Below are 14644 nucleotides of genomic sequence, written 5' to 3' on the forward strand. Positions count from 1 at the left end.
CTTCAACCGGAAGAACAAGATATAGGTTTTGCTGGGTTTAGCAAAAATGGTATAATTGGAAAAGTGGTCGGGTGTAACTAGAATTTTAATTTTTTTACTGGGTGTAAATAGTTTGTTGGGTGTATGTAGTAATTTATGCATTTAAAAGCACTTTTATCGTACGTTCTCGTACGGTTTTTTTTTTTGGGAGACTGTCGGGTTTCGGGACTCGTCACTCCGCTGAATGATCCGAATTCTCAGTCTAGAAAGTGATGAACTTTGTTCATCTGAATCTTCCAGGTGCATCAGCATCCAAGTCTCAGTTGAGGGCTACGATTTCAATTCTCTTTAGTCCAAGTCTTCCTGCTCTTGTCTGGAGAGCTAGAGAATTTTTGATAAATTTGCGTGGGATTGATTGATGGGCATGGCAATATTTGGGAGATCTGTTTGTGGGTGTGAATCTTTAGGATGGTCTATTTAGTTTTGGATTGTTTGATTGATTTCCAATCGTTTGAAGAGTGGTTACGATGTTGTTGCTGCTAGGGAGCACATTCTGGAGTAGTTACAGTTGGTTAAAATGAGGAATTCCCTGCAAACTTGATATCCTAATTTGCACTAACATGCAGTGTTTTTTGAATCAAGTAAGGGTTTAGAGGCCACTTCCTTGACAGGTATTGAAATGACATCTTTGTCTATGCAGCTCATGAGTTAATCTTACCCTGAGCAGAGGGGTAGATATTCTCAAATTCATCAGCACTTTTTCTTTAGTGATATGCTTTATTCGTTAGGTTACATTCTTGGAAAGCCAAAATCTTGATGACCTGGGTGTTGTGGAAAACCATGGGAAATAAACCTTTCAGCCTCACTTGGTGGGATACTATATCAACCTCATGCAAAATCGACTACCCAGTTATTAGAGAGTGAAAGGAGCTATGGGATTATCAAATATTGGCTGCTGCTTCTATGATGTTCAGGAAGGTTATAAAACAGGAAGGCTGAGGTCATGTACTAGTCAATGTTTCTTGCTTGAGGATCATAGTGTTTAAGCTTATAGAATAGCAATTTGAGTATTTTAGTACTTCATTACTCCAGATATCTATAATCCATTTTTGTAATTCCGAATCAATTTTATAAAATGTATACATTCTGTACTGTTTTTCCCTCACTTGAAATACTTTTATTGCATCTGCATATTGCTAATGTGACAGTATACCTGTGTATTATGATATATATCTAACCTTTCACCTAAATGTTAACTTTTGGGCTCATTCTGTAATTCTGCAGGTTATTAGAGCTGGTCGACAAGTTGAGGTTTCTATTTGTGATATTGTTGTTGGTGATGTTGTACCCCTTAATATTGGCGATGAGGTTTGTAGATTCATTAAGAATTAATCCTGAGACACACCTTAACTGATCTGTTATTTATTTAGTATGCTCCTTTCATCTCTCTAAAATATTGCCACATCATCTCACATCATCTTTGGACTATAATACGGTTAACACTTCACATGGCTCCTGTATCTTGGACTATCATCTCCTATATATTTCTGAATGTCATTTTAATTGCAAAATTTGTTGGTTCTTGATTGTATCTCTAGGTCCCTGCTGATGGTATTTTTATCCATGGTCACTCACTTGCAATTGATAAGTTCAGAGTCACTGGAGAGAGCAAGATAGTGAGCCTTCCTGCTTGTTCTGGATCCCTTTTTTAATTTGAACTTGTTCTTCTTGTTTTCCTCTGTTGTTTTTTTTTGTGTGAGTGCAATAAATTTTTTCTGCAGTTCCCTAAGGATTCAAGGAAACCATTTCTAAGGTCTGGCTGGAAAGTAGCACATGGTAGTGCTACTATGCTGGTAAAGATTTCAGATTTTTCTTCTGTGTACAACACACTGTTTTGAAAGATTCATAAAGCTCACTAAAGTGAAATGTTAAAAAACGTAGAAATTTCTGCAAGTGCCTTTAATATAAAGTTCATGCACTTTTGGCTTACTAATTACAATGTTAATCAGAATCTGATCACCTACAATTTGGAAATAAACTGAGGGATCCAACTAAAAGGATACAATGACAATATAAAGCATCCATCATGAACTTTATAAGTTTCTGCAAGTGCCTTTAATATAATCCTCCATTCTTAGTGGAGTCAATAGTTTGATTACTGGAATTAATAAGCTGATAGTTGGTATAAAGATTAATAAAATGTTATAAAGCTCACTACATGGTGGCCTGAAACATAGAAATTTCTGCCATAACACGTAGCAGAAATGTTACACATCTATTTGTGGTTTATTTTGTAATTAAGCCCTAATGTGAACACAAACAATACCATAAACCTATGCACACAAGCATCACATAAAAATTCTGCCAATAGGCAGGGGATGTGACCCAAACTACAGGGGAAAGATTATACTTTTGTGTTTTATGGATTAGAATCAAATTTCACTTGAGAGTGTGATCTGGTGATTGTATCTTTGGGTGTAGTACATTAATACATGGTGATATGTATGGTCATGAGCTTCTTGAGGGTCCAAAGAGCACTCCAAAACTAAATTTCTCTAACTGAGAGAAATGTGTGGTTGAGCTCCTTCAGGGTCCAAGAGCACTCTTAAACTTAATTTCACTGACAGGGAAATCATCAATGGGCATAGGTCAGTGTCTTTATTATGGAGAACATAATCCTTCAGAAACTCATACAGACCTGATTTTCTGTGTAGTGTAGAATGTGAAGTAGAATGTACTTAAATAGAAAAGTGATCATTTTGGGTCTTTTGGAGTTTTAATTTGTAGGAGCTTCATAGGGCCAATGTCCTCCACGAGTAACATATTTGTGTGATCGTTGCTTCATTGTTTTTAAGAGCTTTAGTTACCTTTACCTCTTCATTACAGATAACTCCATAATTTCTCCCGAGCCATTCAAAATATTACTTCAGACATTGCATGCTTGTTTTGACAGGCTTGTACTTTTCCTTTTGCACTAAAGGTTGCTTTTATCAGGTAATTGTAGTAGGGAAATCTACTGAATCAGGAATTCTCAGGGCTAGTACTGACTCAAAAAACACCGAGAATAAAACCCACTTGCAGGTCAGTTCACTCAACTATTATTGTAAGGAATTTGTTCTCTTTATTGCACGATGTATTAAACCATTAAGGACTCTTCGTAGGTGCTTTTAAAGGTGGTTGCTACCTTCATGGGTGCTGCTGGATTCATGGTTGCTGCCATTGTTGCAAATGTTGTTTTGTTTAGGTAAATAACGTTTGGCTAACTCCCCTGTCTTTCTTTTGAATGTACTATGATCACATATATACAATTTTTGCAGAGACTTCTTTAATGGTGAGAATTCAAATGGAAGTCCTAAACCTGGAAGCACACTTGAAGAAGTCATTCGAATTAGTATCATTGCAGTATGTCTATCTATATGCTTCATTTTGTTATATGTGTACATGTATCTATATTCATATATATATTCACAGGTTCGCTGTTTGATAAGCTGACATTTCAGGTCGCCATTTTTGTCGTTGCATTACCTCAAGTGCTTCCTTTAGCTTTCAACATAAGGTAAGTCTGCCTGACAAGTTCATGTTAAAGAAGGTCCGAATTTTATTTACTTCAAATCTGTTTGCAACTGATGCACTGACCTGATTCAGTAATGCCTTATCGATCACCAGGCTGGTTCTGAGAGGGAATTTCCAATTGTGTGGATGTGCGAAATTAACACATTCCAATCGATCTCTGCATGTTTATGCCAGTTGATCCACATGTGTTAATGTGCACAGACACACAGTATCCAAGTATTTAAATACGCAGCATGGCACTTTTGGCAGTACCACTTAGTACTGATGTTAAATATTTTTGTTTAGTGGATAGATTTTAAAATACTTCGTTTCCAATTATCTCATTCTGTTTTATATCCACATTAACTGCGATTATGTGACATTTGATTTATTTATGAAGAATTTCCATTTATTTTAAAACGATAAGTATATGTCAATAACCATATTTTGGTCGGCTAATACTTGTTTAGAATGCCATCACCCGGTGTGCAAGGGTCTAGCGGGCACAGGGTGGATGGGATTAGAGCGAAGATTGACTTCTTTATAGTACAAGGAAAACATGAAAGCATTTTATTATCCTTATACCAAGGAATAAAAATTGGCTGTTGAGTTTCTGTCATATGTATTCTAAATTTGATTTTTCTTTCACTTTAATTGTCTTTCACTGTGACACAGCCGGCTCAGCTCAATGATAAAGATGAAGGCAGACAATGCCTTGGTAGGTTTACTTATTTGTTTGTGATTCTTCATAACTATACTTTCATTTCCCAACTACATATACTCCCTTCAGTTTTTCTCTGGCCAGTATTCTTTGCATTCAGTTCATATGTTTGGTTGAACTTGAAATGTAGGTGCGGAGGCCAGCTGTATGTGAAACCATGGCCTTATGCAATGATGTAGTCTGTGACAAGACTGTAATAACTTTGAACCAGGTGGGCGATTTTTTTAATTATAGCTTGAAAGTTCTATAGGCGAGTAATCACAACAAGTGATATAAACTTAATAGTAATCAAGAAGTTAAAACCATGAGGATAGTTCTCACAAAGAAGTGAATAGTATGCTAAAGGAAATAAGTTTCCTCAATAGGCAACTAAAGAAATAGTCAGAGCAATAAAATAGTGGGAAAGAATTGACTAGATCTAATCATGGCCATTGGTTGCGTTAAAAGTTACTTCTAGCAGTTTAGAGAGGAGGGGGCCCTGACTGAAGGTCTAACACAAGGGTTTAGGCAAGGCCTTCTATTTTCTTTTGCTCTTTTTTTTTTGCCCCTTTTTTTTCATCTCTGAATGAACACAAATGAGTGCTTTAGGTGATTTGTAATAGGTGGTCGCTTTTAAGTGTGAGCGTAGTTCAGATATCAATTCTTCCGTTCATTTTAGCTTCTGTATGCTTCTCACTGTATAACGTTTATAGCATCATCAGTATTCTAAAATATATGGCTTGTTGTTTTACATTTTCATGTACTGTCTTTGTGTGGCGGGGGTGGGATTTTATTTCTTCTTTTCTAAATTATAATACTGTATTAGTTTATTAGCTTATGTAGACCAACAAATTTCAGGACAATTGTCAACCGGAGATCAAGGAATCAGTGGTAGTATTGCAAAGAGCTGGCATTAAGGTACTACTTGATACTTAGTAGACACTATTGTTTATGATATCAACTTATTACAGAATACATGTAGGCTTCTACTGATCATTTTGTATGGATGACGTTTGGTTCTCATTAAAATGTTTGGGAAGCCAGGTATTCACTGAGGTTAAGAAGCAATGGCTGCAATACATTGTAGAAACTACAAAGCCAAAATACTGATGTTTTCCCACCTAAACTCCAGTCTGCATTTAGTGCAATTGCCTGTTTATTGAGCATGTAATAGTGGATTTTCTTTTGTTTATTTATTTATTTATTTTTTTAAATATGACTGATTGGAATTTTATGATTTGGGTCTTTCTCTATTGGGTTCTTCCATTTTCTATTTAGTTGTTTTTCGTTTTTATTTTTCCCAATCAAGTACCTGAAATCAGAGACAATCCGCCCGTTTTCTAGCAGACTCCAAAATTTGATCATCATTAGATTTCATTCAATTTTCTTTGCTGTGAAAAAGCTAGTTTCTCTATTATTTACCACTTCTTTTTGTCCCTAACAGACAGTTCCTCAAGGTCACTACTTTGTTGTTTGTGCAGCAACTATTGGTATTTATGAAGCTTCATTTGAATTTTATCTCTTTCTCTCTATTAAAAAATGAAAGTTAAATGATTTTCCCTGTTATCTGAAAATGAAGTCGTTTTGGAACCATTGTATAATTCCTTCTGGCTTTTCTTCTTTCCTCAACATGAGTAGTTTTCATTTAACTATGTTTAAGCTTCCTGATAATCTGATATGGTTAAAAATAATTAATTATGATTACTATATAGCTGTAAAAAGACAAGTAACAGTTTGTGTTTAATAAGTTTCTATCCAATATGACTTGCATCTGAAAAAAATTCCCACATCATGGGCCATATATAGGTACGCCTTGTTACGCATGACAATCTTCAAACTGCAAAAGCAATTGCTATGGAATGTGGGATACTTGCTTCTGATGGGTCAGATGCTAGTGAGATAAACTTTATTGAAGGGGAAGTGTTCCGACAACTTTCTGATAGTCAGAGAGAACAATTAGCAGAAAAGATTTTGGTAGGTTGAGAATCTACATATCTGTATATTCTTCATAACTATATTATTCATGGTATTAAGGTTTAAATTATTATGAAATTTTTGGTGAATATATCATTCAATATATAAATGTGTAGGTAATGGCACGGTCTTCCCCCAATGACAAACTTTTGCTTGTGCGAGCACTGCGCAAAAGAGAAAAGATTGTTGCTGTCACTGGATATGTCAGTAATGATGCTCATGCACTACATGAGGTTCGAGAGCATTTTCTTATATGCCATTTCTTCTTTTGCCTTAATTCTGAAAATGATATGGAGGTTTTGACGTTCGTTCGATTAAGGCCCTGATGTTTTCATGTTGTCAAGTGGTCATGTAGCTGTCCAACTGTTGCAATTCGAGCACAGGGTGTATTTGGCCTTTTTGTTTTGCTTTTTTTCTTATTAATTACTTTAGCAGCTATAGCCATTCTTGCAATCAAGCTTGTCACCATGATACAGTTTGTTGATTTACTACCGTTTCTAAAAAGTTAGGATGTGAGCCAACATGCAGTGGGCTTATTCTGACATGTGATGCTTGATGGTGTTTCTTAAATGTTAAATCTATTTCTTTCATTCAGGCCGACATTGGTATTGCTATGAGTGTCCAAGGGACTGAAGTGGTTAAAGAGAGTTCAGACATCATAATCTTGGATGACAATTTCACTACTATAGCCAAGGTTTGTTTCTTTGTAGAGAGTAATTCAATGTTGTTGCTTTTTATCTTCCTTTACTTCACTATATGTGCTCATATGAATCTCCACATGCAAAATTTGTGAGGGAATAATTGAATTGAAATTTGTTCGGTGGGAGATTGTAACACCAATGGTATTGGAAGTTGACCAATTTTGTGAAACCAAAAAGATAATTAGCCAATATTGGTTTTGTTTGTTTGGTGTCTGGACACACTAAAGACCATGATATCAAAGTTTTGACATTACAAGATGACAAGATGTAACTTTTTAAACTGTGCGAGGCATGCGATTCAATATAAATTTAGTGTTGTGAATCCTACTATTAAACATGTTTATTATATCTCTGGATGTTGGATCTCTTTTTAGTACTTTGAATTGCTGATTCATCAATGACATTAAAATTCTTCAGAGTTTCAAATGGGGACGATCTATGCATGAAAGGGTTCTGAGAGTTATGCAGCAGCAACTTACAGCCAATATTGTAGCAGCAACAGTAAACTGCTTGGCGGCAGTTTACTATCGTCAGATTCCGCTCAATGCTGTGCAGGTTTTCTCTTTGTTTCTTGCACTTTCTGTTTATTTCTCTCCATTGGTGCACCTAAGGATGTGGATGTATTAATTTTTTCTGCTTGTCCTTTGCACAGTTTGTGTGGGTGAATGTTGTCATATTTTGCCTTGGACCACTAGTATTGGCTAATGAATCTCCGGCTGATCACCTGATGAACGTACCCCCTATTGACCAAGGGTAAGATTGCTTTGATGGTAAAGTAGAATCAGTTGGTTCTCATTGAGGATCCCCATATAAGAATACGCACGCAGTGTGTGTGTGTGTGTGTGTCATGGTTTGCCACTCTACGTACTTCATCGATCCAAGTCCAACTGTCTATCATTAGAACTTCACTATTATCCATTCCCTTGCCAAAAATCAGTGAAGTATAATGGTAGGAAGCTCCAGAAAGAATTAGCTGTAACATAATCTGCCCCATGCTTGAAGAACGAAGAAACAAATTAGTTTCAATGATTATCTTTTAGTCTCTTCATCCTTTCTTTTTGCTGGTATAATTATATTCTCTTCTTGCTATACGGTTGTTAAAACTGAACCCATATCTCGTGAAATTTGAGTTCACTAATCAACAAAACCAAATTCTGTGATGTTTATAGTAATGTTCTTCTGGTACATTTTTCACAGACAACCTCTTCGAAAATATATTCGGTGGAAGAGACTGTTGATACAGGTAGATAATCTTTTCTTGAACTAAAGCAATCAAAAGTATTACCATTGTCTTTGATAAATTTTTACTGTAATGTGGCTTGGAACTTTCAGGTTGTGTACCAAATTATTGCCCTGCTTGTCATCAATTTTCAGGGAGGGAGTTTACTGAAAAATTATACTAGAGACCATGCCACCAAAGTGAAGAATACAATGATATTTAACACATTTGTTGTTTGTCAGGTAATTTAGTAATCACTAGCTAGTTAAGTACAAAGTAATTCCCCTTTTCTTTGTTTCTAATCAAGAGACTTCCTGGGTTGATTTAGGGTGTTATAAAGCAAAGTTATTTGAAATGGTTCTTTATTCATTCGTGGTTCTAAACATCAGCGGTTCCTGATGTGTTCTCTTCTTGATGCTGCATATGTTTGTATTTTTATTTTTCTAGGTATGTTTATCTGATTGATTTTTTCAAAAAGGTGCCTTACTAGGCCATCAACAATATGAGGAATATGACAAGCTTCCCATTTTGATTTCGGATGTTATAAAGCACAATGATTTGAGTTTTTCTGTTATTCAAAACATTTGAAACATTAGCACTTCCATTGAATTTCATATGCTGCATGATTATCATTTCAATGAATCTAATTTCTTCACATCTCAGATTTCCATTGAATTTGGTGTTCGAAAGACTGGTATAGTGGATCATCCTTTGAAATGGATTACTGCTAACTCCGTGTTTCTGGGAATAGTGGGAATAATTCTTGTGATTCAGGTGCGACGTTTTGTACTCTTTTTTCTTTTCTGTCGTGTGGCTTGAAGAACATTCCCATTTGTTTACACTTTATCTTGCTGTTCTGTAGTTTATCATCATTGAGTTTCTTGGGAAGGTGTTTTTCATAGTCAGGCTTAACCGGAAAGAGTGGCAGTTTTCCCTTACTGTTGGTATTGTCGAGTAAGTTGATGATTTCATTAGTTCATTAGAGTTCTAAGGGTGTAACCCAAATGTCATTTGTAGTTAATGATGATTCTTTTCTATTTAAGATTCATTTCTTTTATTCTCACCCCACCCCACTGATGCCAGTAAGATTTGCGTTGTTAATGAAGATGATTATCACATGTGATTATATGTGCTCAAGTTCCCTGAATTTCATGTTTGGGGTGCAGGATGGTATTGGCTATCCAGTCGAGAAAAGAAAAATATGGTTATATCAGTGTCACGCAAGTGACTTGTCTTCTTTTGTTTGCTGAAAACTTTCTCTTCCTCTCTCCCAGGTTGTTGTTTGCACTGCTTATATTCCTGAAGTACATGACGCAAAGGAATCATCATTAAGATTCAACATTGGTGATGTTTATGGTTTAAAAGGATCCATACATGATGAATTTCTTGTGCAGAGGAATTGCAGCAAGTGAACTTGAAAGTTGTCTTGTTTGGTGTATATAAGAAATACACTATGCAGTTGATTTTTTTTTACAATGCTGCCGTTTATGCAAGTATGACTGCTAAGAAACTCTACTGCATAACCACCGATTGGCTGATGTTCGATAGGTAGATTAGAGCTGCAATGGAACTTTTGGGACTTTTTCTTTCATTCCTAGTTTAGCCTTTCCTATTCTTGGGGTTTTTATTTTTTTATTTTTATATCAGCAATGACAGTATTTGGGCAAGTTTTTTGATGAAACAGTACTTAGGCAAGTTGTACATCATAATTGAACATTACATTTGATCAGTTCATTCTTGAACCCTGTTACTCTCTCTCGCACCTTCATCTTCCTCATTTTGTGATTTAGTTTCTTGCGTATGCTTTCATCAATTACAGAAACATGTTTGAATAACCATTCTAATTATCAATTGAACTTGAATGGTATCATTTTGTATAAATAGGTTGTATAGGATTCCAGCTTCAGCATAGAGGAAGGGCCTTATGTATACGATTCATGAGTCGTTCTGAACAACAAAACCCTGTCTAATTAAGAGTATATGAATTTTTGAGCTGATGGCTTTAGCAAGACAAAGAAGTTAATCACCTAATCATGTGTAATATGTCCCTTTTAATCTTCAGTTCGAAGGCACGATATCTCGTAGGTACATAAGTACTGACAAGTTAAATAGGTACCTATCCTAATTCGTGAGGGCACCTATCTTCACCATTCCAACGCAATCAACTTTACAAAGGGACTCCATTTTAGTCCATATATATTAGCCATGAACAAAGGGACTCCATTTATAATTTCTCCTGTGGCAAACGTGCATAGTACTCTCTTATTTTCTTGGAATGGAGGCTGTAGCAAACATGCATAGTACAACCGAAATCTAAAATTCAATTATCACAATTTGAGTGTTTATACCTTCAGAGAGTGAAAACATCTCCATTTGGCATTTTGATGTGACCGAACTCTTTGCACATGTAGCATTGTACACTCTTCCACAACGGAACTAAATATGGACCTGCTCCTTATCAGACCTATCATTGGATGTCCTTCCACGATTTCCATCCTGAGCAATTAACACTCATATCCAACTCTTCTTGGACGACTAGGGTGCCTAAGGACTAAAGAGGCCAAAGCCGTGCTCTTTGATCTTGTAAAGTGTAGACTGAGGTAGTTCCAATGGGTTCCAAATACAAGCGGTCTTTATAACGAAGATCACTAAAATGAGTACTCATTTAATTGTTAGCTGAAAATTTGTAAAAATTATCTCTACTTTTTTTAAAAAAAAAAAACGTTTTATTAATAACTCACACACCCTACATATGTCAGTGAGATTTGAACCCATAACCTCAAAGTTGTTAGTTAAACACTTTAACCTTAAAATTATCTCTACTTATATAGACTTAAAAACTAAATAATTAGAGATGAAAAAATATGATTGAAAACTGAGTATAATAAACCATTAATAATATATAAGTCTTCGACTAAACGGTGAACCCTCAACCAAATGGTCAACCGTCCTTCAAACTGGATGATTTTCATTTCCAACGACCAGACCGTACTTGGCAGTTGCAGTTACCGGGGAAAAGGAGCAAAAAGTCAAAAACACCGAAACCATGGAGGCGACGATGACGATGACGATGACGTTGACTATGAGTCTGGCAAGTCTCAAACCCAAACCGATCCGACCCAAAAGCCCTTACCTTCCCCAAACACTGAACTCAAGTAGAATCTTCAAGTCCTTGTCTCTCCCCAACCCTTCAGTCGGAGTCGGAGCCCCGACTCTGGTGGATCAATTCGACCCGACCATCCCAATAGAGCGGGCCGTCACTCCCCCCAGCTCATGGTACACCGATCCTTCCTTTTACGCTCAAGAACTCCACTCTGTTTTTTACCGTGGATGGCAAGCTGTAGGTCAGCTCTTATTTACTTCACACTCGTATCTCTCTAATGATTACAACAATCAAGTTTATGAGCTTTTAGGTTATTTTCGAGCTTTCAGGATATACTGAACAGATAAAGAATGCTGGGGACTTCTTCACCGGCAGGTCTGGTATTGCAAGCTTTTTGATGAATGATTAGTAGTTAAGTAGTGTTTGGATATCGAGTTCTAATGACTTTTGTTGAATTAGCAGATTGGGGAATGTGGAGTTTGTTGTGTGTCGAGATGATAATGGCAAGCTTCAAGCTTTCCACAATGTGTGTCGCCATCACGCCTCAATTCTTGCTTACGGAAGTGGCCGAAAGTCGTGCTTCGTGTGCCCTTATCATGTTAGTTTTACCTTGTTACATTGAAATTACTCCGTGTTGATCTCTAGAATCTACTTAGGTAACTTACATTATAAGAACCACTGTGTGTTGTTTGCTAATTGATAAAATACAGAACGTTTACCTTGTAAGGATACTTGTTGTGATTAGGAGTTTGTAACGAAACAAGTTAACCTTTGTCCGCTTCTTTATAGAATATTTCAGTAACAACAAAAGCTAGCCGTGCTGGTACAGCTAGTTTTCGCCTTGAATAGAATATAAAGAATTTTGTTGTTCTCAAAGGTTGCTGGTATTTTTGTTAGGAACTTGTTTATTAATGATTTCACAGAATTTGATTTGCAGGGGTGGACATATGGGTTAGACGGTGCACTTCGCAAGGCAACTAGGATAACAGGAATACAGAACTTCAATAAGCATGTATGCTCTGACACTTTTTTAATGCAATCTCATTCCGCTATTGGATAATTACTGTCTAAATGGGGGGATAATCTAGTTGATTTGTCTGACCATGAAAGGTAGGAGTTTGGGCTTACACCAGTAAAAGTAGCTACTTGGGGACCGTTTGTCCTTGCAAATATGGAGCCAGAGGTTGATAGTGATGTAGAAATCGTGGAAAGCAAATGGCTTGGGACCTCTTCAGACATACTGAGTAAAAACGGGGTTGATTCATCATTAACTTTTGTTTGTAGACGTGAATATATGATTGAATGTAACTGGAAGGTACATTTCTGTGCTTCTCTCAATTGAAATTTCCACCCTATTTGATCATCTCTTTGAAACTGAAATCAGAATTTTTTCTATTTTTAACTTCTTTCAGGTCTTTTGTGACAACTACTTAGATGGGGGATATCATGTGCCTTATGCACATAAAGATCTAGCATCTGGTCTCAACCTGAATGGTTACTCTACCACAGTAAGCTTACTTTTGGATGTGTACTCCAGTTGCTGTTTCTTGACCAAAAGTATACAGTGGAAGTGTCGGTTGTCTCACATCTTACTTGTTTCCGATAAAATTTAGGTATATGAAAAGGTCAGCATTCAAATGTGTGAAGGGGGTTCAACAGAGAAGAAAGATGACCATGATCGGCTTGGATCAAAAGCCCTTTATGCTTTCATTTATCCCAATTTCATGATTAATAGGTAAGTAAGCAATGACTAAAATGGCAAAACAAGTGAATCAGTAGATGTGTCTATGATAATTCTGCTTTACTGAACTGTCTGTGGTTTCCAATAGGTATGGACCATGGATGGACACCAATCTGGTAATCCCTCTTGGACCTAGGAAATGTCAAGTGATATTTGATTACTTTCTTGAAGCTTCTGTCAAGGTAATACATTTAGTTTCGTCAATGAATGGTTTGTTCTAGACTTCTAGTATGTTTATTGATAGTCTATGTATATAGTGGTGCCAGTTTGTCAATCTATGTAACTCAAATTTCTTTTGCAAATTAGTTTCATTAGGAACAGACGGCTCATACCCAGCATCTGCTATCCTGTTTATAACAACCAGTCCAATAAATCTCTATCGAAAAAAACAAACAGATCCAATAAATCCGAATAAATAAGTGAAACCCACAACTTAATATACGTTATTATACATTTGAAACCTTACTGTTTCCATTGGTGTGTATAATTTCTCCTCGGGTTCTCAGGATGACAGTGATTACATAGAGAGGAGCTTGAATGAGAGTGAAAAAGTACAGGTAATGCCATTATAACTGGGTTTATTATCTATCATCCATATTATGGAGCGCATTGCAAATTTCAATCTCCTTATTATATGGACGCCCAATTCATAACTGGTTGGCTGATGATATTCAGATGGAAGATATCGTGCTGTGTGAAGGTGTTCAAAGAGGTCTTGAATCACCCGCATACAATATTGGTAGATATGCACCAACAGTTGAAAATGCAATGTACCATTTTCACCGTCTGCTCCATGAGAGCTTAAGAGAATAATCTGCCGAATTTGCCCTCGTGTATCCATTTTCCATGGTCTAAAACGGCTTGGAGATTAAACAGAAATGTAAATCCATTTGCCCCAACCATTTGTATCATGAATATTTTGAAGTTTTTGGCTTTCGAATGTGGCCGTCATTTCACTTGCTAACCTGATTGATCCAAATCAATTACGAAGCATGGATTCAACTTTCAATAGAGATTGGTAGCGAACAGACATCGACATGGTCGCAACTGATACAGTTGAACATGAACTCCTTCAGGGTGTCTTAGGTTTCAACTTAAAGAATGTATTCTGAAACTAGTGGTTGGTCTTCTGTATCACAAAACACAGCCCTCGACAAAGCAAGGAACCAGGATCTTATTAAGCAAAAGATGTTATCAGTGGGTAAAATTATAGATCCGGATTCTCTGTCTAGATTTAAGTTGCTTGGATGTCTTATAAGTCACACACATTGGTCTACAAAAATACAATAATCAGACCAAGACATATGACTCATATAATATGAATTGTAGTGTTGAATATGATAATCATATATGCTTTTGGAGCAGCAGACTATTTCCCCTATAAGTGGATAGAAAGGATGAATCCAACTGGATGACTGATCACTGACTTCCATTCCTTGATTATAGTCATAAACATTATAGTCATATTGATTGTTGTCTTATTGTGATTCATTTGAGGTCCCAGTCCCATTATATAAACTGATAGAATCAAAACTTAGCGCAACATCTTGATCATCATTTGGACCTTTAATCCTCCTCCCATACATGGTATCCTCTTGCGCTCCATACCTCCTCCTCTCATACATGGTATCCTCTTGCGCTCCATACCTAATACTTCTATAGCCATGATCATGAG

At 36.4% G+C, this 14644-nt stretch overlaps 2 protein-coding genes across 2 annotated transcripts in view; both read left to right on the plus strand.

The window, feature by feature from the left end:
- Positions 1 to 9790, plus strand: part of LOC101305855 (calcium-transporting ATPase 10, plasma membrane-type-like) — a 19526-nt gene extending 9736 nt beyond the window's left edge. Inside the window, exons 11-30 of the mRNA XM_004301370.1 lie at positions 1264 to 1347; positions 1578 to 1655; positions 1761 to 1832; positions 2974 to 3060; positions 3141 to 3223; positions 3297 to 3381; positions 3480 to 3535; positions 4207 to 4249; positions 4383 to 4463; positions 5090 to 5149; positions 6038 to 6205; positions 6322 to 6438; positions 6801 to 6899; positions 7324 to 7461; positions 7559 to 7659; positions 8104 to 8149; positions 8281 to 8367; positions 8789 to 8899; positions 8988 to 9079; positions 9400 to 9790. Coding sequence (XP_004301418.1) covers positions 1264 to 1347; positions 1578 to 1655; positions 1761 to 1832; positions 2974 to 3060; positions 3141 to 3223; positions 3297 to 3381; positions 3480 to 3535; positions 4207 to 4249; positions 4383 to 4463; positions 5090 to 5149; positions 6038 to 6205; positions 6322 to 6438; positions 6801 to 6899; positions 7324 to 7461; positions 7559 to 7659; positions 8104 to 8149; positions 8281 to 8367; positions 8789 to 8899; positions 8988 to 9079; positions 9400 to 9457 — 1746 coding nt within the window. The 3' untranslated portion in view covers positions 9458 to 9790. The remainder of the gene's footprint in view (positions 1 to 1263; positions 1348 to 1577; positions 1656 to 1760; positions 1833 to 2973; positions 3061 to 3140; positions 3224 to 3296; positions 3382 to 3479; positions 3536 to 4206; positions 4250 to 4382; positions 4464 to 5089; positions 5150 to 6037; positions 6206 to 6321; positions 6439 to 6800; positions 6900 to 7323; positions 7462 to 7558; positions 7660 to 8103; positions 8150 to 8280; positions 8368 to 8788; positions 8900 to 8987; positions 9080 to 9399) is intronic.
- Positions 9791 to 11195: 1405 nt separating this feature from the next.
- LOC101306145 (choline monooxygenase, chloroplastic-like) lies at positions 11196 to 13782 on the plus strand. Its single transcript, XM_004301371.1, has 10 exons — positions 11196 to 11469; positions 11558 to 11603; positions 11691 to 11826; positions 12166 to 12240; positions 12343 to 12543; positions 12641 to 12736; positions 12842 to 12963; positions 13058 to 13151; positions 13476 to 13526; positions 13645 to 13782. The coding sequence occupies exons 1-10, from the start codon at positions 11196 to 11198 to the stop codon at positions 13780 to 13782; spliced, it is 1233 nt and encodes a 410-aa protein (XP_004301419.1).
- Positions 13783 to 14644: the final 862 nt, after the last annotated feature.

The sequence above is a fragment of the Fragaria vesca genome, linkage group LG5, assembly GCF_000184155.1.
Source record: "Fragaria vesca subsp. vesca linkage group LG5, FraVesHawaii_1.0, whole genome shotgun sequence".
Lineage (NCBI taxonomy): Eukaryota > Viridiplantae > Streptophyta > Magnoliopsida > Rosales > Rosaceae > Fragaria > Fragaria vesca.

What these genes read in the sequence shown, in the direction of transcription:
- LOC101306145 (XM_004301371.1), top strand. Translation starts at nt 11,196, where the DNA reads ATGACGTTGACTATGAGTCTGGCAAGTCTCAAACCCAAACCGATCCGA. An exon ending in CCGTGGATGGCAAGCTGTAG is followed by an intron (nt 11,470 to 11,557) that starts GTCAGCTCTTAT and finishes TCGAGCTTTCAG; the next exon opens with GATATACTGAACAGATAAAG. An exon ending in ATGAGAGTGAAAAAGTACAG is followed by an intron (nt 13,527 to 13,644) that starts GTAATGCCATTA and finishes GATGATATTCAG; the next exon opens with ATGGAAGATATCGTGCTGTG.